At 33.4% G+C, this 24173-nt stretch overlaps 1 protein-coding gene across 1 annotated transcript in view; it reads right to left on the bottom strand.

Moving 5' to 3' along the window:
• Positions 1–5755: 5755 nt before the first annotated feature.
• Positions 5756–24173, bottom strand: part of HNF4G (hepatocyte nuclear factor 4 gamma) — a 131854-nt gene continuing 113436 nt past the window's right edge. The window contains exons 5-12 of the mRNA XM_059901280.1: positions 22279–22373; positions 19486–19592; positions 17763–17918; positions 13824–13911; positions 11722–11874; positions 11356–11592; positions 10275–10397; positions 5756–6033 (exon numbers count right to left, since the gene is read on the bottom strand). Of these exons, the coding sequence (XP_059757263.1) occupies positions 5912–6033; positions 10275–10397; positions 11356–11592; positions 11722–11874; positions 13824–13911; positions 17763–17918; positions 19486–19592; positions 22279–22373 (1081 nt within the window). The 3' untranslated portion in view covers positions 5756–5911. The remainder of the gene's footprint in view (positions 6034–10274; positions 10398–11355; positions 11593–11721; positions 11875–13823; positions 13912–17762; positions 17919–19485; positions 19593–22278; positions 22374–24173) is intronic.

The raw sequence follows: 24173 nt of genomic DNA on the forward strand, positions 1-24173 counted from the left end.
GATTATCAGATTGACTTTTGGACTCAGCAAAATCACTGTATCAGTTAAGATTCAATCATAGAAACAGAAACACAAGAAGTTATATACAATGATGAATTTATTTTAAGACTTTAATATTACATAGTTTTAGGGCTGGTTTAATACTCTACATAAAATTGTTGCTTCTGTAAATAGTTTTGTGGCCTGAAGTCAACAAGGTATTAGTTGGAAAGGAAATATGGGCAGAATGGGTAAAAGCAAGGACAGACTGGAGTGTGTGAAGATGAGTTGGAATCCACAAGGGCACATCAGAACTCTTACTGATGACTCCTTGCCTCTAAGAATCCAACTGCAATCAGGTGAATGACCTGCCTGAGGATCTGGTGTCGTTTCTCAAGGAGCTAAACTTGCTCATGGCCTGGGAGTCAGAAAAACAATGGCAGCAAAATCAGCCAGAACTGAGGGAAGTGAAAATGACTACTTGCCCACACAAGCAAGGTCAGCCAGCAATGAAGTGACAGATGTATGAGCTGCAAATGCACCTGGTACCTTGTACTAATCTTCTGAGCACAGAAGGACACGGCTGCTGCTTCACTTACGCTTTCCCAATTCATACAAACAAATTTTCTCTTGTGGCCTGAACTAACCCAGAAGTTCAGGGAAGGGAATTTTTGTAACATAATTTCAGTTAGTTATTTTGAAATGAATCCACCACACTCATTGCGGGCTGATCCTTGGCCATGGCTCTATTTATTATCTAGCTTCCCTATGCTACCATTCTAACAGGGGTCCATGAAGATGCTTCAGGTTTCCAGGTATCAGTGTCAAGCAAGAACCTCTTGCAACAATTCCAAAATGCTTGTTTATTTTCCTTCCTCCAGGGAATGTTTATCTGAGTAAATGGCCATAGGTCTGTTTGGAAAAGGACTGGGAGAATCCTTAAAATATGTACCTGCTATAGAGATATAGGGCCTGTCTGTCTTGGGGGCTCTTTTTCAGTCAATGAATTCTGGGTTAGAAAATAGACCCAAGTCTGGGAACTTGGCAAGATACTGCAATTTTAAAAATTTGTTTGGCAACCCTCAGCTCATCATCTTGGTTTCTTCCTTCCTCCTTCTTTCTGTCTCATTTTTCTCTTCCTTCTCTCCTTCCCTTCTTCTTTCTTTCCTTCCCTCCCTCCCTCCCTCTCTCCCTCCCTTCCTCTGTTCCTTCATTCTTTCTTTTTGGTTGCATAGATTGAAAAATACCCTTGTTGGCTATTCATCTTGTTACCCCTGTGGTCTCTTTGGGTCTAGTCACCATCTCCATAGCTCTTTGCAGATCAAGCCCCTTTAGGTGCTACTGTAAACTTGGTGCTCATTAAAATGCTTGTGCTTGTCTGTATCACCACTCAGCCTCCATGATTTTAGGGTTCTTGCCAGGAGGCTAACCTCTGTATCCTAGTAGGTTGTTTCCATATTAATATAATCTCCCTTATTCAGCTTTTTGTTATGTCCCTCCTTGATCCTACTCCCTAGAATCCAGCTCTAACAGAACCAACCTCCTAACTGCTGGCATTATATCTCATTATGTTGGAGATATAATTCCCCCTTATTCTCTCAGCAAGCCTAGCACTTCCAAGACCTGGCAATGTTGTGACTTAACCCTCAATATTGGTTTAGTCAACAGGAGAGGAGGAGGGGATATGTCCTGCGGGGCATATGTCTTGTCTGGAGAAAAGGCCTTTGCTTGTCCTCAAGCAGTGTGTTCTCCTTACCAGAAAGAGTCTTACTCTTAACAGCAAGAGTAAGGCATTTCTGCAGAGAGTTCCAGAGTATTTGGGAATTCAAAATTTTCTATAGAAGTGCCTATCTCAATTTCAAGGTCCCATTTTTCCCAATCAGGGCCCTTACTCTGGTGTAGCTGACTTGCCTCGTTTGAGAATTTAACCTCTCTGGGAACTCTGCTTACACTTTTGACTAAATCGTGGGCATGGCTTAAACCTTCTGTGTCTTCCCAACTATTACAGTGCTCTGAAGTTAGGATTTCTCTATCCCTTCTGTAACTGAATGCAACTCCTCTCATTTGGAAATTGCTGTGGCCCTGACCCTCCCTCATTGATCAGCCTTTCTGCCTCAAGGGAAATCAGATGAATCTCACTAGGAGCCCTCTATCCTGGGTCACTGCCATAGCCCCTTATGTTCTTTGATTTGACCTTCATTGACTGCTGCATGCTCTTCCTTGGTCTCAGCTTCTAGTGTAAAATCATTGAAGATTCTGAGGTCTCTATTTGCGGAATTTCACATTACTTTCCCAGAAGCACCATTATGCCTGTGCTTAATCATAGACTGGTCTGCATTTCCTTTACTCTGATGTCATCATCCCATATTTTTCAGGAAAAAAACAATTTTTAAGTTTCAGTACCTGTATAGATTTTTCTTATTTTTGAGAAGTGTTTCTCTGGGCAATTCAGTGGGATTGGAGGGAAAGAAGAGACATAAGTTAAAAAAAATCATCTCACATAACCAAGTTGAAATGGAGGTCATATCACACTCAAACATGGGGTTATGATAAACTTCACTATTAATATATTTGATGTGTTTTCTTTTTTCTAAGTCACATTCCTTCTGTGAACTGGGGCTAGGACTATTCTTACTTCTGCTATAAGATTAGGGTATATATCTTCTATTCTCCACAGAGATATAAAAGTTACCTGTTTCATATTTTAAATGATGGTTTGAAAATTATTTAAATAGTGACTACTAAGTAAAAATATTGATTTTTTAAAGAAATCGGGAGAATGTGGTGAGGATGAAGTGTCTGTATACAAAGAAACTCTAAAAATGAAAAAAAAATTGCAAAATGTGATAAAAAAACACGTGCTTTCAAATCTTGGCAAAAAATATCAGCTAAAATAGCTGCGATAATTGAATATAGTTACTAAAGAGAAGTACATGGAGAGCAGGGGAGTGATGGGACGGAGGACTGCAGGTTTTCACTTTACACCTTAAGTATAATTTGTGTTTTAAACGATGTATACATGTTACCCTGATAAGAGTGAAAATAAAATAAAACCTAGTAGAATTCTATACAAATAAAATCACTGGTCTTAATAATATAAGAAATGTTACAAAGAAGCTTTAAATGTGAACGAAGGATACCAGGAATTAAAACATTTAGGTTAAAAATTTACATGCCAAATTTATGTACAGTGTTTAAGTCAGCCTAGGGCATCTGTTTTAATTATTGGGACAAAACTTTCAAGCAAAACTACATAATTAAAGTGCAAATATGAGGCTCTTCCTTCAATCAGTGTCCAACTCTACAATTATTTGAAGATGTGCTAATTAATTTTGCTCTGGCTTCTAAAGACCAGTATTTTGCACACTCTATGTAAATTTAATTAAGTGACAATATAAAAGACACTCTCAGTATCTCTAAAATTATGAAATCATTTTTGAACACTAAGGAAGGACCACATTTTAGGGTTTTTTTTTTTTCTCAATTTTTATTTAGAAAGTTCAGTGAAACAATATGGTATCACAGTTCAGAAATATTTTAATCTCACTATAATTTAACATTAAAAAAATCTAGTAATTTTTGATTTTCAACAATGAAATTTATAAAAATAATTTTACATTTATAAAATGAATCATTATTTCACAATAAATTATTCTTTTTTATTACCTGAAAAAAGGTTTGTGCTATATAAAAGCAATAACTTTGCTTATCAACATTTTGAAGATATGCTGAAAACTTCAGTTCCCCTTTGTCCAGCATTTTTGGCAGTTAAGTATACAAAAATATTATATTACACATTCCCTGACCATAGTATTTAAAACAAATTGGTTAGCAATAATTTCTAAAACATGACTGTTTAGTAAATATATGCAGATAAGTTAGAAGGTTCACTAAAAATGAATTATATGTTTTACATTCTAAAGGTTTTTTTAATGTCTTCTGAGAGAACAACACAAAAAATTAAACAGAAAACTACAAAATATATTTCCATTTATAAAAATCAAAAGCATTCTTATTCATGAAATAGAGATACTAGTGTAAATTTTTTAAAAAATGAGTTAATTTTTTTTTCTGTTCTCACTCTCTCTCAAAGATATATTTTACAGTTTCCAGGTACCAGCTCTGCAAGGAATTTTATTGATTCTATTAAATCAATGATAGCTTCTAAGTAATCATTTTTCCATTTTAAGAGTTAATAAGTTAGTTACAGTTAACAGAAGCTTTTTATTTGCAGGGTAAGTGGGGGGCTATGAAATCATAATCATAGAAATTTTGAAAGGTTCTGTAAAAATCATTTAATTCAGCCTCTTGCAGCTTGGAGAACCCTTTTTATATCATTAATAATTACTAAACCAGTTTTTCCCTGCTTCAGCAAATAAAGTGTGTGTGTGTGTGTGTGTGTGTGTGTGAATGAGAAAGAGAGGGAGGCATCGCTGTTTTTTGAGGCAGCCTGCCAATTGTTTTAAATAAGCTCCAGCTTTAGATAATATCAAATAGTCAAATAGTTTTGGGCTCCAGTGAACTATATTCCTCAGTCCACTGGAGTTTTTGAAAATATGCTGAGTCACTGATTTAAATTTGTCTTTGCTTTCATCATAACCTACCTGGTATATATTTTAGTTTCTTTAATCCGTTCAAAAGTTTGGTTTTTTTTGTTTTTTTTTTTTTTGATTTGTTTTTAGGAGGAAGATTCGTTAAAAGTACAAAAGTGGTTTCTTATTCATGTTGCAACAAATTTACACTCATTTACATGTAAATATGTGTTAACAGGTAACACAATGGATAATATTCAATCATCACTCAATTGCATATATTTAAAAACCACAGTAAGAAGCTCACATTTTCATTCTATACCAAAGATGTAATCTCCTTAAAGCCAACCAGACCTGGGTTTGAATATGGCTCTCCTACTTTTTAGGTTAATGAACTTTGGTTACATTATTGAAACCCTCTAAGCTAAAGGTTTCTTCCTTTACAAGAGAAAGATAATAATACCTCTCTTACAGGGTTGCTCTGAGGATTAAATGAGGCAATGCGTGTGTGACACAGATGGCTAATTTTTCTCCCGATAGCAGAAGCCCAGCGATGTACAGTTTTTGTTGGCACAAGGCTTTCTACCTAACACTCCCAGCCTCCCCGAGAACAAGATGTGAGCATGGGCTAAGTTCTAGTCAATGGATATCTGCTTCTAGATTGTTTTAGGAGAGGGAAATAAATGTCTGTCTTGGTTGAGCCACTCTTTTAAGAGTTTCTTTTTTACAGTTTAACCTGTATCCTAACTGATAAAACTAACATGCTTTATTTTAACATACATCTTCAAATATAGGCAGATTTCAAGGAATACCCAGTCATCTATGGAATGTCTATTTATAATTTTCTAAACTTAATATAGGCATATTTAACTGTGGGCCAAAAAGATACTTCTTAGCCATGGGATATCCATAAGTGATTCTTCTTCATAGAAATATACCCTATCCTACAGTGACTGCTTTATTTTTTGAATTTGCAAGTTTAAAATTTATTTAAAAACTTGGTTCATTTAATATTAATCTGGGATTTCTGATCTACTGTTCACAGTCAAAAAAGAACACTTAGCTCTGCATCACATCACCATAAGCAATTATTTACAGATTTAAATTAATAATAAGACAACAAATGAAAGTAGTACATAAGATTCAACTGGTTCAGGCACAGTACAAGTTTATACTATATAAACATATTGAAACTCAGATATACATTGGTTGCATCTAAAGGTTTTAAACAATAGCAACAACAAACAAAATGAGTATATAAACAAGAAAACAGGATACCATCTTATAACAGCACCATGAAGAAGCCTTGGCTAAGAGTTTGCCAAAAGTGCTATCCTGAGATATTTCAAGACCAACAACTTTTCACATTTATGCAGTGCCGTTCAGAAGTAAACATATTCTCACAATTGCTTCTGTTTGGAGAGAGGCTGGTGTGAAATGACTGAAGCTTGATTTGCAACTATTTTGTACGGTTCTTGTCCAGAGCCTTGAGGTGGGGAAGGAAGTGGGGTTTCTGGAGTTGCTAAAAAAGAATCAGAGAATTGTATGCAATGGTGACAGTCACCTTGGCCCGTCCCATTAAGTCCTGCAGGACACCAATATGCATTACTTAATTTTGGATATGTTTTTAAAAGATAATATATAAAGTAGTGATTATAATACATTATCAGGTCATTGACATACTATTGGAGATGCACTCCCATCTTACTGTCCCAATTAGCATTGAACTAAATCATACTTAAAAATCTTGACAGTCACTTTAAGGTGTCTTCTGCCTTTCTTAATAGCATTTATGAACATCTGATTCTCTCATAAACCCAGCAGAAAAAAAGTTAAAATGAAAAGAATTAACAGAAAGCTAGTTTTTTTCCAGATCTTACAATATAAATTTTATATTGTAAATCAAAATTGCAATCAAAAAAGCACATAAAATAAAACATATTTGGTTTAGATTTTACTAATTCAAACATTAGATGACATGAAAAAATTAAGGTAAGATAACTTTTCAAGTGCTTTGAAATCTACGTTGTAGTTAAAAGCATCTAAAAAATACTGGCTTTGTCACTTCAAAGTTATTCTATTACAAATACACTTGGCGGTCCCTTCCCCATCAATGCAAAGAGCACTGAGTAATTAAAAAAAATAAGTTACAGTTTGAATACTTCATTGTCTATAACAGTTCTATCCTGGAAATAACAGTTGGTTATTGGTAGGTTGGTTTGCTTTCCAGGATAGAACTGTTTTTATAACAATTCTTCTATTGGCAAATTTTAACCATATTACAAAATAATCTAGAAGCCATTCTATAATTTTTAAAAACTTGAAATATTTTAGTACTCACATTATTATTCCATATATTTAACAGAACAAATAGAAAATGTTTAATGATCAGACTGAGGCATTGCAAACTTCATAGATTTTTTTTTTTTCCCAAACAGTTTTTTAAAATTCTATACAAAATGAGAACAGTCCCTTTTTGCCTGGTTTTCTTTAATATATTAACTTTATATTATTAAGTGTGAATTAGCAATTACTTAGAAACAATGTCTTTAGATATAATTTAATTGACAAAAGAATTACCAAATTTGCTTTAAAAATTATTCTTGGATATTTAGGATGGATCTAACACTCAAGTAGTCTGCTCTAAAAGACCAAGAAAATATGCATGAACTTAAATATGTGTGTATGCTTGTGTTTAATGTTTTGCTTTGTGTAAAATATAAACTGTTCCAAATGAGCACAAGCAAAGCAAAGTTTTCCTTTACAAATGAATTTCTTATATATTATGTTGAGAGAGGGAAAATAAAAATAAAAAGTGTGATGATGTGATTCTAAAAAGATTAGGGTCAGCAAACATACTTTTAAAATACTACAAAACTAGCATTTAAAAAGTAAAGGATTTAACCACCAGCAGAATTGTTAAACTTTCTTGTCAGTTGATACCTACAATGTTCAATGTGTTGTTAATGTGTTTTATTTTCCAAGTTTATGAATAACTGATCTCTAAGAGACACAACTTCATAGACTCTTTGGTATGGTATTGGGCTTGCCTCTCTCTGCTCTAGACTATTAATTAAATGAAAGTGGTAACATCTGCTTTGCAAGAATGGTCCCAGTATGGAGGTTCCTCAAAAAATTAAAACTAGAACTTCCATAGTATCCAGCAATTCCACTCCTGGGTATATATCTGAAGAAAACAGAAGCACTAATTTGAAAACATACATGCACCTCAATGTTCATAACAGCTTTATTTACAATAGCCAAGATATGGAAGCCACCTAAGTGTCCATTAACAGATGAATGGACAAGGAAGATGTGAAAAAAAAAATAGATATATTTATATATATTGAATATTATATTATATATATATATATCATTTATATATATATGAATATTACTCAGCCATAAAAAAGAATGAAATTTTGGCACTTGCAACAACTTGGATGGACCTGTAGGGTATTATGCATAGTGAAATAAGTCAAACAGAGAAAGACAAATACTGTATGTTTTCACTTATATGTGGAAACTAAACAATAAAACAAATGAATAAATATAACAAAGCAGAAACAGACTCATAGATACAGAGAACAAACTAGTGGTTACCTGTGAGAAGTTGGGGAGAGGGAAGGGGAAGACACAAGAAGGGGATTGAGACGCACAAACTACTAGGTATAAAATAAGATACAAGGATGTGATGTACAACACAGGGAATATAACCAATAACTTTAAATGGAATATAATCTATAAAAATATTGAATCACTATGTTGTACACCTGAAACCAATATACCATCGTAAATCAACTGTACTTCAAGGAAAAAACAAAAGAGAACGTTCCCAAATTAATGTCTTTCAACTACATTGGCACCCACAGATTAAATGTGCTATAGTATACATCATTTGTATTTTTTTCTAACATTTCATTTCTGCCTCTGTCATATACTCAAAGAACTTTGTGTTTCAGACACTATTTACACATAGATCTACCAGTGTGTGTATCTAAAGCACAGCAGTGATAGCATGCATTTCTGTGGCTTCTACTCTCCCTACCACTAGGTAGCAGTCAGATGGTACTCACTTAATTGTTGTTGCATTGCACTGAACATTTGGGTAAAACAACATTGTAGCTAGTTATTAAGGGCAATTGTAAATTCAGTAGGCAATGCTGGTACCCATAATAATAATATCACAGTAACTGAAGGCATCTCAGTGAGGTAGCTGGTTTAGTGTTCAGAGGCAATAGATCAAAAGTAAATCTGGAATTAATTAGTATGAATTCAGAAGCAATTAATTCTAGATATTTTTGTCAAATAGAGATTTTTTTAATCTCCAATGTGACATATAAAAATAAAATTTGTGTTAAATCTGCAATAATATCAGATTAACTATCTACTAGCAACCCCTAGTATTTATATAGTCATTTTAGTTCCAAAGAACTAAAGGAAGCCTAAGCAGCCCACGCTTTGCACAATTATGATATATATGAATGTCAGTTATCACAGCTTAGTTAAATAGCACCAGTCTTTCGAAAACATGGTTCAAATTTCAGTTAGCATGCTAACTCTAATTAACTGTGAGTATTGCATAAACTCACAAACTTCACTGCTAACTCTTCAGTCTACAAATAATTACCTAAAATAATAGATTTGCATTTTGATCAGTGACCAATCACATCACATCCTTCAGTCTGTCCATGATTATTCAATGAACATATTTCCTTCAGTTCATACACTGACAACAAACTGTGTAGTTGTGTTGCCTCCCCGTCTCCCTCTCAGTGACAAATCCACATGACAATTTGCAAAAATGGACAACTGAAAGAGAATTGGCCAAAAGGGGAGAACGTGCAGTAAAGAAACAAAAAGTGATAATGTTGGAAGTGAAATTCAAATCGAACATAAATGGAGCTATAGAAGAAAGAGCTGACCGTGGAAATGTTGACACTACCATTGTTTGAGTCCCTAAAAATTCAGCCAAGAACTTAGTGAAGGAAAGCTTGTCAACAGAAATGAGGAACCAGTTGCACTGAAAAGGTTGAAGAGGTCCCAGAGGAAGTGAAACTGGCAAAAAACTTCACATCAAATGGATTCTCAGAGATATTTTAGGACATTAAAAATGCAAAGGATAAAATGTTGGAAACTGACCCAAACTTCCAAAAGAGTAAAATCCATCAAAGATGCTCACTTCCTCTTGTAAGTCATTAGAAGAGAACATGGCAAGCAGTGTTCAAACTACCCTTCATATTTTTTTACAAAAAAATAAAACACATTAATTCTCAGTGTTATTAATATTTTAAATTATGGTGCACTAAGCATTAAAACTACTATTTTTTTTAGTTTCCCTAGACATTTATAACCTATAGCTAAAAGAGTTCTTGATGTTTTGACAAATATATTTAAAGGTCACAAGAAATCATAATTTTCCTGTTGATTATTAAGATTCCTTGGCATGGTTCCACCTCGTAGAGTCATTTTTATGGTCCTGTACTACCAGGCAAAGCTAGGACATCCTGCATGTTCTTTTGTGCTCCTAAACCTATGAAGAAGAAAGATTTAGTACTCACATCTCCATTTTAGGGAGAAAAGTCATACCTAAGAAGAATAAGTGACTTGCTTCACAATCTCCCACAATTAAATCTTGGAGAAGAAATTATATCCAATTTTTATAATTTCTGGGCACAAATAGATTCTTTCCCCAAATTCCACCTTTTCTCAGGTAATTAAGTTTAAGAAATATTATGTTTCAAAAGTAGCCCAGATACTTACAGATCTGGTCTGTATGAACCAGTGTTGACATTGGACCCAAAAGTATAGTTTGTCCAGTTAATGGATCTTGAGATAAATGTGGGTGCATTGGATGATGGAGATGGTTAGCCTCACTGGAAGCACCTACAGAAGATAAAAAGATGCTTGCATTAGTGATATTTAATCAGGAACAGCAAGTTTACCTTGGAACAATTGTTTTGATTGACAGCTTGAATATTGCTATTTTTGCAAAGTGCTTTTTGGGAATTCAAAAATAAATTAATAGAGCCACTGCCATGTTAAAGACAATGTCAGCTTTCACTGTACATTGGTTAGATTAATGTTGTATCATATTATGTTGTATATTAATAATGGACCTTCTGTGCAGTTTCCTGTAATCATTAGGTTTGCTGCCTGTTGTTAAGGCAATTCCAAGAATCACTTACCTTAAGTTTACAGTATTTGGGATCACCCTACTAGCATAAACAACTTTTATTTCAGAAAGATATCATTAGAAACACATTAAGCACTAGAAAACTAAAATTAAACTAAACTAAAATAAAGTGATCTTATAAGGAAATTTAATCTAGATCAGAATACAAAATAAATGATTTCTTAAGTTATTCCTGACATCTACTGCAGCAATGAAATCTCGTTTTTCCCTTTTCATTGTGTTGTGTCAGTTAATTACTTCAGAAGCACAATGTTTATTTTTAAAGTATTTATTATATATATATATTTTTGGTTATGTTGCAATTCCGATATCCTTGAGCTTTTAGAGGAGTCAAGGCATAGAAAAATATAATATACTCCAAGAAGTACTAACAATAGGAGATACAGTTCTATTTACCATATTTGGGAGGATCTGAAAATTGAGGAAAGAGGGACAGGGTAGAGTAAAGATGGTGGAGGTGAGTACCAATGGAGGGGAGGTTTGAATATGTTCAAGTATTTCTGTTCCCATCCAATGGGTTTTGCAGACTTTCTAAATGTAAAATACTGAGTTCATTACATCATGGACAAAAGGTAAACAGGTCAAGTTGCTCTAAAGTACTGTAGTACGATGTTAATAAATAAAATAGAAATTCTGAAATATACTCACCACCCAGTAGCATCTCCTGAAGTAAGTTGTCGATTTTAACCATCCCAAAAAGTTTAACGAATTGTATTTGCTCAATCATTTGCCAAGTGACGCTCTGCAGCGTGGGCAGGAGCAAGAGCAGCTCCCCAAACCTGCCCCGGGAGTCGTACTGCCGGTCGTTGATGTAGTCCTCCAAACTCAGCTGCACTTGGAACCGCATGTTCTTAATCTTTACTGGATCACTTAGCCCTTTTGCGTCTAAGCAAGGAATAAAAAGGGCAATCTAAATACTTAACCTTACTAGAGTGTAACAGAAAATATTCTAGTATTTAAAAAGTAGTTTAATTTTCACTGCAATTATTTTTGAATGGAACTTTGGAAACAAACCTGGATCAAAAAATACAATTGCCTTCAAACAAGCATATTCATTGTCATCGATCTGAATTTCTTGAAATGGTCGGACCAGCTCGTCTAAAACCCGGTTGGCCACACGGCTAATCTCAACTTCACAGCTGTTGCGGTGAATAATGTAATTGTTTCCTAGGTAAAAAAATAAAATAAAAAGATAAAATAATCACCCCCCTTACACACACAAAATTGTCAGATTTTGTTTAATTTTTTTACAAACCAATATTTTAAATGGTCTTCCCTTGAAGAAACAGGAATAGTACTTCCTCTTTCAAGAGCATTGTTAGTTATGTTAGAAAAACTTTAGAACACTTACAGGATCAATAACATTGATAATATGATCACATGCATTTTAACAGCCTCGGTCACTTGTGATAATACTAAAGTACAGACTAATAACAAGCTAATTATTGACAAGGGAGAAACAAGATACAATGATTAGCTTTCCACTATCTCAGTTATCTATTAGTGTTTTACTCATTAATGAGCATATTACAAAACCTAAAGAATCTCTCTTGCTTACGGTGAACTAAAAATGGCATTCCTTTAGTGGTCTAGGTGTATTTACATGTAACAACTACTGAGACACAATTTGAATAAGCCTAAGTAGACGAGGCTGATTTTTGAAAATTAGCATGGATAGTCTCATGAGTTGCCTCATTAAATAGTAAATTCTCTCTTCCTGGACTTGTTTAAGTAGAGACGGGATGATCACTTTTCGAGGCTGTATGCAAAGGAGTTCAGAAATTGGACAGAGAACTGGACCACCTAACCCCTAAAGGCATTCTACCTTAGAAAGTCTCGGGCTATAATATGATACTATTATAGCTTCTAAAACATTAGAAAATTGGAAGCTTATTTTAGCCCCTAAAATAGCTGCTAAATTTTTATTTTCTGGTTTTATAAAAAACAGAATATTCTGACTTCTTTCACTGCAGGCAAAGACAATCTTCAGTATAAATAATAACATGCGCAAAATTATTCAAAAAATGTAGCCCTGCCCTTCTTATGAAAAGTTAAAGTACCTAAGTATTTAGGGTAAAACAATTTAGAACTACGTAGTATAATTGTTTAGATTTCTATGTATATTGTATTCAGATTTATAATGAGAACAGTATTGTAGGGGAACTAAAGATGCAAGAGAAAGTTTAACAGAATTTAAAAGCAGTCATATCATGTGGTTTAGAATCCTGGCTCTATCCCTTACTTGCTTTGTTGGCCTTCATTTCTTCACCTACGAAACAGGCTGAAAATAATAGTACATATCCCTCAGGGTTATTGTGAAGATTAAATGAGAGAGTGTATATATAAACATGTAAAGCACTTAAAGCAATGCATCATACATAGTAAGTCCTCAGTAAACATTAGCTATTGTGATATTATGTTCAATTTATTTATATTTGGAACAAAATATCTATCACAGAAATGGAATAAGACAATTTAATCATCATTTCACACAGCCAGAGGGAGGTAGAGCTTATAAACATTAGAGGGATCTCAAATATCCCAACAGGAAACCTAACTTTATAAGTTAAGTAGGGGATCAGCGTACTTCCTTAATGAAGGAAGACACAAGCTTTTCCTTTGTCTCTTTTAACTCTCAGAATTTTTCAGACATTGTATCGTCACAAAAATTTTTTTTAACTTGGGGTTCTGTAGCATATCATGGGCAATGAGATCATAGGAGATAAACATGTTCTTTAGAAGAGTATAAAATAATATATACTATAATTATTAGGTAGACACTGAGAGTGTATGAAACAACATTGGGACTCCGTAAGATGGTGACACAAATCACTAACTCTTTGTCCTGATATGATTTAAACATACCTCAATATTATGTTTATTGAGCAACATCTTTTATTTTTAAATCTTAATGCACCCTGAACATCCACTCTGAACTTCCCTGAATTAACGGCAAGGAAAAACAGGGCTTGAGTGAGGACCTGACCAACTAAGTCCAATTTGTGAAGTGACAGAACCATTTGGCAGTGCTACGAATGCCTGCTACATACAGAATAGGCCCCACGTAAGTATGAAGCATGCATAATTTTTTCTCAAATTAAAAAAAAAAAACTTACCCAAAAGCAAAATATCTTTATACACCATGGATCTCTTTGTAGCTCCAAGCAGTAAATGTTCCCCTGCGTGAGCTCTCAACAGTGCCACCTTAATGAAAAATTCCAAGTTTAACAATTAATTATAAAATATAATGATTAAAAGATTATATAAGCCTGATTAACTTAGTATTCTTTAAGACTGGGACTTTTTTTTTTGTTTTAACAACTACAATATTCATAGATTCTTGCCATGATTAAGGCTTCCATTTTTCTATTTTTAGCATGTCAACAGAGTTTTACTTTTCAAAATTTCTAAAACTAACAAGTCAATACAATGGCAGCAAAAAAAAAAAGAAAAAGAAAAGCAGAACAGTTTAGTGTTTGGGAGTGAATGATGTTTGGGCATAGAGTCAAACAAACCAGATTTCAAATTCTGGCTTGGCCACTTACTCCTGTTTAACCTTGGGTTAGTTGACCAGTATGCTTGGGACTCATTTGTTTCCATCTATCAAATGGAGATAGTGATAAAAATCTGAAAGTGTAGTCATGAGGATTAAAGGAGAAAATATATGTAAAACAAGATCTCTTATACATAATAAACTGAATAAACAAAAGCAAAACAAAGATTGGTGATATAGCGAAATGAGTATGGGAGATCTGGGTTCTGACACTTTCTAGATTGAACCTTTAACTCTGCACTAAGCTCTCAAGGGAGCTCCATTGCCTGCTGAACATCACCAGTAGGAAGAATAGGAAGCATTTCAAATTTAACACATCAAAGTAATGCTTCTCCAACATCTTCATCTGCTTAGTAAATGGCACCGTCATCCAAAATGCTTTTTCACACCAAAAACAAGGGTCTATTTGGATCCCTCTCGAATTGTACAGCAAATTCTAGTGCTGCTTCTCCATTGCTACGGCCCCTGTCCAAGCCTTGGTCATTCTTCGCCTGGCCCACCAAAATACACTCCAAAGAGCTGCTAGGTATTCCTGCTTCCTTTCTGGTTCCTCCACCCTAAGTCCTTCTTGCCAGACCTTCTATGATGGTATCTTGTAATAATAATAATCACTTAATATCACTCCTCTGCTAAAAACTCTTCACTGGTTTCTTACTGTCCTTAGAATAAAACCCAGAAACCTCAACAGTGGCCTCACGTGAGGTTATGGCTCAATGCTTTGCCCCCCCTGCCCATGTCTCTGGTTTCATCTTACAACATCCTTTGCTCACTTTGCTCCAGGCACATTACGCCTGCCTGCCTCAGAGCCTTTGAACTTGCTGTTCCTGTACCCAGAATGCTTTCTCCTCAGATCTTGACATGCTTAGTCCCTTGCCACTCAGGTCTCAAGAAAAATCTTCTCTAATCCCCAATTTAAAGGATCTGTTACCACTCCACCCCCAGTCATTCTCCAACAACTCATCCCATTTCATTTTATAGAACTCTTCCCCACCTAGAATTATCTTACTCATTATCTGTATACTTTTATTGTTTGCCTCTCCCAAATAGAATGCAAATTTTATGAGAATAGTGATGTAATCTGTATTTTTACTGCCGGATACTCACAGTTCCTAAAACTGAACCAGTAATCCTAAGAAATATTTGTTTGATGAATACACTGAGTGAATTTAACTGATATATGGTTCAGTTTTAAAAACTGTTAAGTGGAGATTATAACACTTATGCCACAGAGCTCCCGAGAGTATTAAATAAAATAATGTAATATATAATGCATTTGAAACCCGAGTGCCTTATCCATAATAGACATTCACCAATCCATGGCTATTAATGTTATACTGTTAATATTAAAGTGTCAGTTAGTAAATGAAAACTATTATTGACAAGTTACAGGATTTCAATTTCCCAATTTTTAAATCATTGTCTTCATACATGTCAGCAACTTTAAAAAAAAAAAAAGAGTGGTAATAAAAATATAAAACTGATAAATAACATAACCCTACTTATATGGCTTGGGGTGAGACAAGTAAGTTTTAGCAATTTAGCATTATTCACTCTGAAATAACCTTCTGAGACAAGCTATCTTTACGATATGTCCACAACCATGACTCATACCGGGAAGGGAGTTACAGAACATTTTAAGAATGATTTCAGATTTCACAGTATTTTCTTTTTGTAACCAGGTGAAATGCTCTCCTAGAAATATAACTGCTAACTTGCTGTGATCACTTATTTTCTGGTTATATAAATATTTTGCCCTTCTTTGATTTTTAAACAATCATGTACCTTTCCCTTTGATTGTTTCTTTGTTTTTGTTTATCAATGATAAAGAGCATTGGTCAGAGGGTATAAAAATAGACACTGGTTATATTATATATCATGCTTTATTTAACCTGGGGGAACTTGAAATTTTCAAATTATTTATATACAGAATATTATATACTACTTAGAAGAATTAAAAATGAATCTGAAACTAATAATCTAATCTTTATAGACTAATTAGAACATTAAACTTCTTAACTACTTTTTTTTTTATTAAGAAAGTGGATTGCTTTATTAGAAACAGTGAATATAAAAAGGAGATTGATTTCAGGTAAGAACTCTTTAAAAATATTTCGAGACTATACAAGTAAAAACTTTTTACAAAGATGTTTAGCATTCATTTTCCCTTGGTTCATTTTAAAGAACCTAAATATTTTATTTACTTAAAGACATCAAAATGTTAGACTGCTGGTGAGTTAAGCTCCTTGAGATAATTCAAAATATCAAATATCTCAATTTTTGAGAACTTATATATTTGATGCTAGTAATTTAAACATTATATTATATTGATAAACATTTTTTTTTACTGAATTGAATACAGTATGTTGATAATCTGAAGTGTAAGGTCACTTGAGAAATGAGATCAGCTAATTTTTCTAATGTTCAAGTTGTATTTTAGCCACCAAGTTCTGTTACAATTCTACAGGTTCAAAGAAAAAGTCAGATTAAGTCTCATCAATGCCCCTACTGCTGGTCATTTTTATGGGTAACTCTAGCAGTTTCCCCCTCCCTCTCAAGTAGTCAAGGTTAATAGACCTGTTAACACTGATTAAATGGCAGTACTTTCCAATATGTTTACATTTACAATAAATAATGTAATAATAAATATAAAACAGATAAACTTGAAGGTTGCTTACAGGTTAATTTATCAGACAAACTCCAATGTGCATAACCTTGCAGAAAGTCTGGGGAAAATTAAGAGTTCATAAACTGTGAAAGGTAGAGACAAGTATCTTAGCTACTTCTTTAAACATATTGGAAAGTGAACTTTTAGCTATTAACTAAAATACCTTAATATACATATGACAAAGTATGAAAATATCTATATTAGGAAAAGATCACTACATCTGAATTCTATTTTCAGTAGATTTCAGAACACAATTCTACAGACTTTTTTTTTTTTACTAGATTTATACTTTTTATACGTCAATGCTAGAATAAAATTGACAACATGAAAGGCACAATTTTATATGTTAAGTGCATAAAAGTGCCTACAAAGACACCAACACAACCTGGGTGGTTTCTGTCTAGAAGTGGCCTGGTATTTCTGAAGAATTTTATATGCACCTTTAGTAAACACCAAGACACAATGGGGTACCATTTGCCTTCCAGACATTTATTCTTCCAATACTTCATCTCACAATGGCAGTTATCTACTTACTACCTGTCTTTCTCCTTAACTTAAGCTTTTTAGACCTCAGGAGGGAAGAACATAGGGTTGATCAACCCTCATCCAATCAATAAATTTGTAAGACCCCTAAAATAGAATTTAAACAGTCTGTCTCTCAACAGACTGTTTAATTTCAAGGAGAATGAACAAGAAAACCAATCTTTCTCTCATAAGATAATTTAACCTTTGTCAAATATAGTAAAACTACTAGAAATATAATTAAAAGAACTGAAAAACTTAGCAAAGTTCAAAAAACATTTTTTTTAAAGCATTCATAATCTCTTCAAATTATACCTGATCATCCAGGGGTAACTCACAAAAGGCAGGAATATATTTAGCCCATTCCACCAAGACTAAGAGCTGCTGTTTCATGGATTCACAGACATCACCAATACTGGCAATTTTCTTAATATTTATGTCAGTGCTTGCACCAGGGCTTGAGACTGAGATCTAGCATTAAGAAGAACATTATATTAATTCATCACTGAACATAACACAAGACCACTATTTCTCTTTTTTCTACAACTGCAATAAGTAAGCACCATTGAAGTGGGCACCATCATTGTCACAGTATCTTGAAATATACTAAACATGTTAAAATTGAGAAATCAAATACGTATCAATTCAAGTTAAATTGAGAACATTCACTGCATAGCACCATGGTCTGGGAGTACTATCTTATTTTCTGGCCAAAACTGTAAAATAAGTTACCACAACTTTCAGGGAGCTTCATAATTCAAAATGACTATACAAAGAGCTATGGAGTATCCACATGAACTATGTTGTATGATTTTATTTTTAATTGAAGATGATAGTTCCACTAAGAAAGCCCATCTTTAATTTGCTGTAATTTATGAAGGAAAGTTTCCGTTGGATAAAGTTTACCAACTGAGGAGAAAAGATTTAGATGAGAAGTCAGACTATTTATGCAGCTGCATTTAATGGAAGCCCACCCAAATAAAGTTAAGAAACCAACCTTTGACTCAGCAAGTTGAAAATCTTAATGTGTAATGATAAATGTTTTAAATGATGTATAATTTTGAACTATCTAAGATATAAGTAGTGTTCAAATGCCTTTCTGCTGAAAAAAGTCACTTTCTAAAAGTTCTTCTAAACTTAATTTTTGAACATGTGTGTGTGTGTACGTGTCTTTCTGCAGTGTATCTCTATTTCCTCACAGTTCCTTTCAGGCCATTCTCGAAATACTTTATAGGACCATCAAGTAATCTTCAAGTAATGATGATGATAATGGTGACGTTAACTTCATCATTTACCCTTGTGTTATCAAAAATGAAAGTAGTTGCATTGACTCATTATAGAACCTGATTAATAGCTATTTCATTGTTTGCTTTATAATAGAAAAACACCATTAACATTTCTAATAGGGGCAATGGTAAGATAAACTTTCTTCAAAAGGTTTCTTTATTTGATTCTTAAGTGATTTACTTTTATTTATATAACTAATCACTTATAGTTTTAACTTTAGAATTGATATCCTCATTCTAGAAATTTCAAATAATAAAGTTTCTCCTGTGTTTTCTAAATTCTGGTTCTTCCCTTAAATACCTGTTTCCAAAGCAGATGTTAAGGTGAGTTCTTGAATCTAGAAGTCATTTTCAAGGAAGGAAGCTCTAATGATAGGCCTCAAATAAACACCCCCAAAGCTGTGATAACTGATTTCCAGATTCAATCAATAAAACAAGATACTGTCCCCAGGGCATTGTGCTATGCATTAAGTATTTTAAATCAACCTTGCAAACAAACTTTTAACACTCTTAGACTGAAATGCATTTCATTTTTCCATTTAAAAAGTAGGAACTTGCCTAAGAAAAGTCAAAATTGAGTCAACATTCCAACTAATATTTTCAAAGTAAAATTCTTCAATTTGCATAGGTGTAATTTATTATAGTAATGAGCACATTTGAGTGTACTTAAATCATTTTAGTATTATGCCTAAATAGACATCTGATTCTATTAAACAGGGCTGGACGCTGGTGCAGCAGTAATGCAGCAGTACCTGGCGAGACCGAACTTCTGCTTGTGCCAGTGTGTTAATGGAGGGGATGTTGCTGCCATCAAATGTGCTTCTTCTCGTGCTTATTCTATCACGTTCGTTTTGCACAGCTAGGGGAGCAAATCACAGTATTTACTGGTCAGTTTTCTTCAATATATGTCAGAATATACAGTTTGAAGTAAAAACAACATTACTATAAAAGGAGAAATGGGATGCCTCTAAAAGACCTTGGAGGGGGGTGCTTGAGGCAGGGAGAAAAGTATGACTGAAGGTATGTTTCATTCTGTACCATTTTTAAAGTAGGAAGAGCCAGGCTTGTCACTAGAGCTCATAAAATATTGCCTTTTGGGACTTCATGATGGCACGCATGTTAGAAAGTGTTGGGTCAGTCAGTTCAGCCATGCTGTAGTTTTACGAGGTTGGTTTTCCATTCTCTCAAAGTTAATAAAACCATAAGATAACTAGAGGAAGAGTACAACCTGTGAGATTGACCAGGTCAAAGATAAGAGTGTATTCACTGTCAGAAAATATGAGTCATACATTTTGAAACTCCCATTTTTCTTTTTCTTCTAAAGCACTAGCAAAAATGGAAAGTAAATTTATTTAGTTAAGGTGATTTTCAGATGGCAATCCTATGATCTCTTATGAAACAATGTCCTCAGGACAGTTTACAAACACTAATAAGGCAAAAATTGCAGCACGTAGGGGTCTCTCTTGAGAACATTGAGATTAGAATATCAGCATTTTGGAACAATGAAGAAATATTAAGTATTTATATGAAAGTTTTCTAAGAAAGAGATCTCTCTGTTTCAGAAAGGAAAAAAAAGAATAATGTGTATCCCCCAATTTTTTATCGAAAACTAAATTTTTAAAAATAAGGAAGAGGGAGAGGGTTAGTACGAATTTGTATACTTGTAATACATAGAATAATAGAAGTCAGATGTCAAAGTTGGATTTCAAACCTTAAAAGGTAAAATTATCTTCTCTTAACCAAAAAGAATGGAAACAAAGTCTGTAGCCCCTAAATTATTTACACTAATGCTCTATCCAATTCTGCTGGAAAGATAAGACATTAAACTACCAGAAATTTTTTCTGTAATTATTCTTTTATTAAAGAAATTCATCAATTTCTATGCCAAAATCTACTATCTAACCAAACTTACTATTTAACTATCAACTCCACTAATTTGAAAGAGAAAATATTAAACTTCTTGCCTTTAAGAGTGAGTAATCTTTAGTTGGAGTGAATCATTAATATTTTATTTTTAAATCATATTTACTGGTAGCTTACTTCCTCTCTCTCCCTTTTTTTTTTAGCAAATATTGTCATTGACTTTCAGTCTAAACTGACTCATTTGGAAATGTATACATGGAGGTAAAAAAATTAAAATATAAGTTATGCTTTTATGAATTTCATTTACATGATCGATCTTTAGAAAAATGCTAAAAGATATTGTGAACATTTGTAATTATCTTGCAGCTACCTTTTTTGACATAAAACCATATTTATATACGTTTCCATCTAACCTTAATATTATGCTATTAGTGTAAATAAGAAAAATATATCTACTTTGAAAGCTAAAACTTACTTCCTAATCTATTTAGGAAAAATTAATACATTATTCTATGAACAGTATAAGATATACTTTCACTGTTTTTGAAAATAATTTAATTTAGCAAATTGTAAAACTCTTAACGGAATTGTAGAATTGTGGTTTGCTTTTACATTGGTAGGAGTGAAGCAGAGGTTCAAGTAGAAATGAATGAAGATAATTGGCAAAGCAGGTAATTAATCCCATAAACTACCAAATAGGCCACTAGAAATAAGTCATGTTGAAATGAAAGTGTTTTTTCTTTAACTTTGTGAACTTTATTTTGCCTTTTTTTCTGAGACTAGCAACTGAATGAAATGAATGGAATTTTTGTCTCTTGAAAATACTGAGTGACAAAGAAAAAAACTATGTTTAAGATAGGTTTGACATTTTTCACATATCTGATTCAATTTTTTAATAAGATATGAAACAGTTCTGAAAAATATCTCTTTGTGATAGTGATAGGGATAAGCATGTGACAAAATAATAAACAGAAAATTGTATAGCAGCTATTCCCTGCCAAACATTTAAATGTGCTAAACACATTTGTTTTGCTAAATTAACCATAGTTAGAACATAGGATAATATAATTAGATTATTTAATATGTTCAAAATGAAATTAGTGCACATTAAAATAGAGCATCTAGTCCATTGTCTCTGTCTTTGAATAGAATATAAGCTCCCTGACAGGGGGGATTATTTTGCTCAGTATGTTCACTACTGAAACCTCAGCACCCACAACAGTGTTTGGAGAGCAGCAGTGCTCAATAAATTTGTTAAATAAATAAATGAATGCATGAAAAGTCAATGTTCAGTTAATATTTATGAAATGAATAAAGATATTCAGTTGTTAGTGAGAATAAAAAATCCATTTAAAATTCATTTATAATTGCATCCTATTAATATATTTTGCCATTTAGCTTTTGAACAAGACATTGGAATATTTTTCCAGACAATAATTTTCTTGCCAGGGATTACGCAGTAGTGGATAGAACATGTCAAATTGGTCAGCAGGTAAAGACTGGCTCTACCACTCACCAGTGGGTACCAGTGTCCTTGAGTAAATTCTTAAACTTGAGGAACCACAGATTCTTCACTAAGGATAATCAGAACTCATGTAAAGGTTATTGTGATTAAATGAGAACATGTGTGTATAACACTTTTCATCAATAATGTTAATAATCATTATGTTATATATTATTACCTTCTTTTTTCATTCCTGCTCTAAAGCACTTTCTTAATCGACAGTATCTACATTGATTCCTTTTGTCTTTGTCAACAACACATTGCCGACTGAACCTATAATGCCAAAAAAATATATTAGTTTGCAGAAAACTGTTATTTATCAAAAAAAGCAAACAGACTTTAAAAATTATAGTCAAATTTAGATCAACAGGAAGAATGTATAAGAACAATTAGCTATGACTTTTCTAATCTCATGATCGACATGAAAATACAAGCCTCATCTCTCATGCAGTCTTTCTAATAAAACAAAACTGAACGATATCTCACTTTTCGCCAGTATCCATGATCATTTCTATCTTGAGCCATGAAAGCCAAACCTAGTTTAAAAATTCTGGCATACAAATTCTAATGCTTACTGCTAAATGATCTCAGTGTGATAAGGAACTTCACTCCTCTGAACTTTCATGCTTTTCTCTATTTAAAAATTCTTCTATTAATTTTACATCATATCCAATTGGAGTTTACTCTACATTCCAAATTACATATCAAGAGGCAATTGAATAAAGTATAAAGAGTAGAGTCTCTGAAAAATTAGGTACTACTTCACACCCACTAGAGTGGCTATAATCAGAAAAAACAGACAATAGCAAATAATGAGGTTGTGGAAAAACTGGACCTCTCACACATTGTTAGTTATAATACAAAATGATGTGCTGCTTAGGAAAACAGTTTGGCAGTTTTTCAAAAAGTTAAACAAGAGTTACCAAATGACCCAGCAATTCCACTCCTAGGTATACACCCAAGAGAAATGAAAACATATATTCACACAAACACCTACACACAAATGTCCATAGCAGCATTATTCATAATAGCCAAAAAGTGGGGACAACCCAAATGCCCATCAGCTGATGAACAGATAAACAAAATGCAGTGTACCCACACAATGGCATATTACACCTGGCAATAAATAAGAATGAAGCGCTGATACATGCTACAACATGGATGAACCTTGAGAACACTATTCTAAGTGAAAGAAGTCAGACACAAAAGGTCACATATTGTGTAATTTCATTTATATCAAATGTGCAAAAGAGACAAATCTATAGAGACAGAAAGTAGATCAGTAGTTACCTCATATTGGTGGGGAGGGAGTTGGGGGGAATGAGGAGTGACTACTGAAGGGTACTAAGAGGTTTCTTTATAGGATGGTGAAATATTCTAAATTGAATGTAGTGATGATTGTACAACTCTGTGAATATAATAAAAAAATGAATTGCATACTAAAAAAAAAAAAAAAAAGTGCAGTCTCTGGAATTAGACCTGAGCTTGATTCCCAGGTCAACATTCACTGTCTATAGAACTTGGAAATGTTATTTAACTTTCCAAGTTAACCCACAATTGTAAAATAGGGAAAACCTGCCGTCACAGGTTGTTAACTGAGCATACTTAAAAGACTATGAGATCAGCAAAACCTGAGCTTAAAAAACCTTTTTGCCCCTAAACTTACATCAATATAATATTTTCCAAATGGAAAATCATGGCATTTGCTTAATACCAATACATGTAAAGAAAGCTAAGTTGGCAGCAGTATTCATGATGGGAAGGTGGGAGGAGTAAAGCCATACATGTTGTTGGAATAGTTTTTAAATTTCCAAAATTTGTTATGGGAACGTTTCTTTCCCACTTTTCTCATACAGGAAGGGTGGAAATCTTGAAATCTCTGTGTGCTGACATTCTCTGACTCTTAAAAGTTCTTGTTGGGGCGCTCAACTCAATATTCTGTAATAAGCTATATGGGAAAAGAATCTGAAAAAGAATAGGTATATGTATATGTATAACTGATTCACTTTTCTGTACACCTGAAACTAACACAACATTGTAAATCAACTATGGTCCAACATGAAGTAAAAAATT

Source organism: Balaenoptera ricei, chromosome 17 (assembly GCF_028023285.1).
Source record: "Balaenoptera ricei isolate mBalRic1 chromosome 17, mBalRic1.hap2, whole genome shotgun sequence".
NCBI lineage: Eukaryota > Metazoa > Chordata > Mammalia > Artiodactyla > Balaenopteridae > Balaenoptera > Balaenoptera ricei.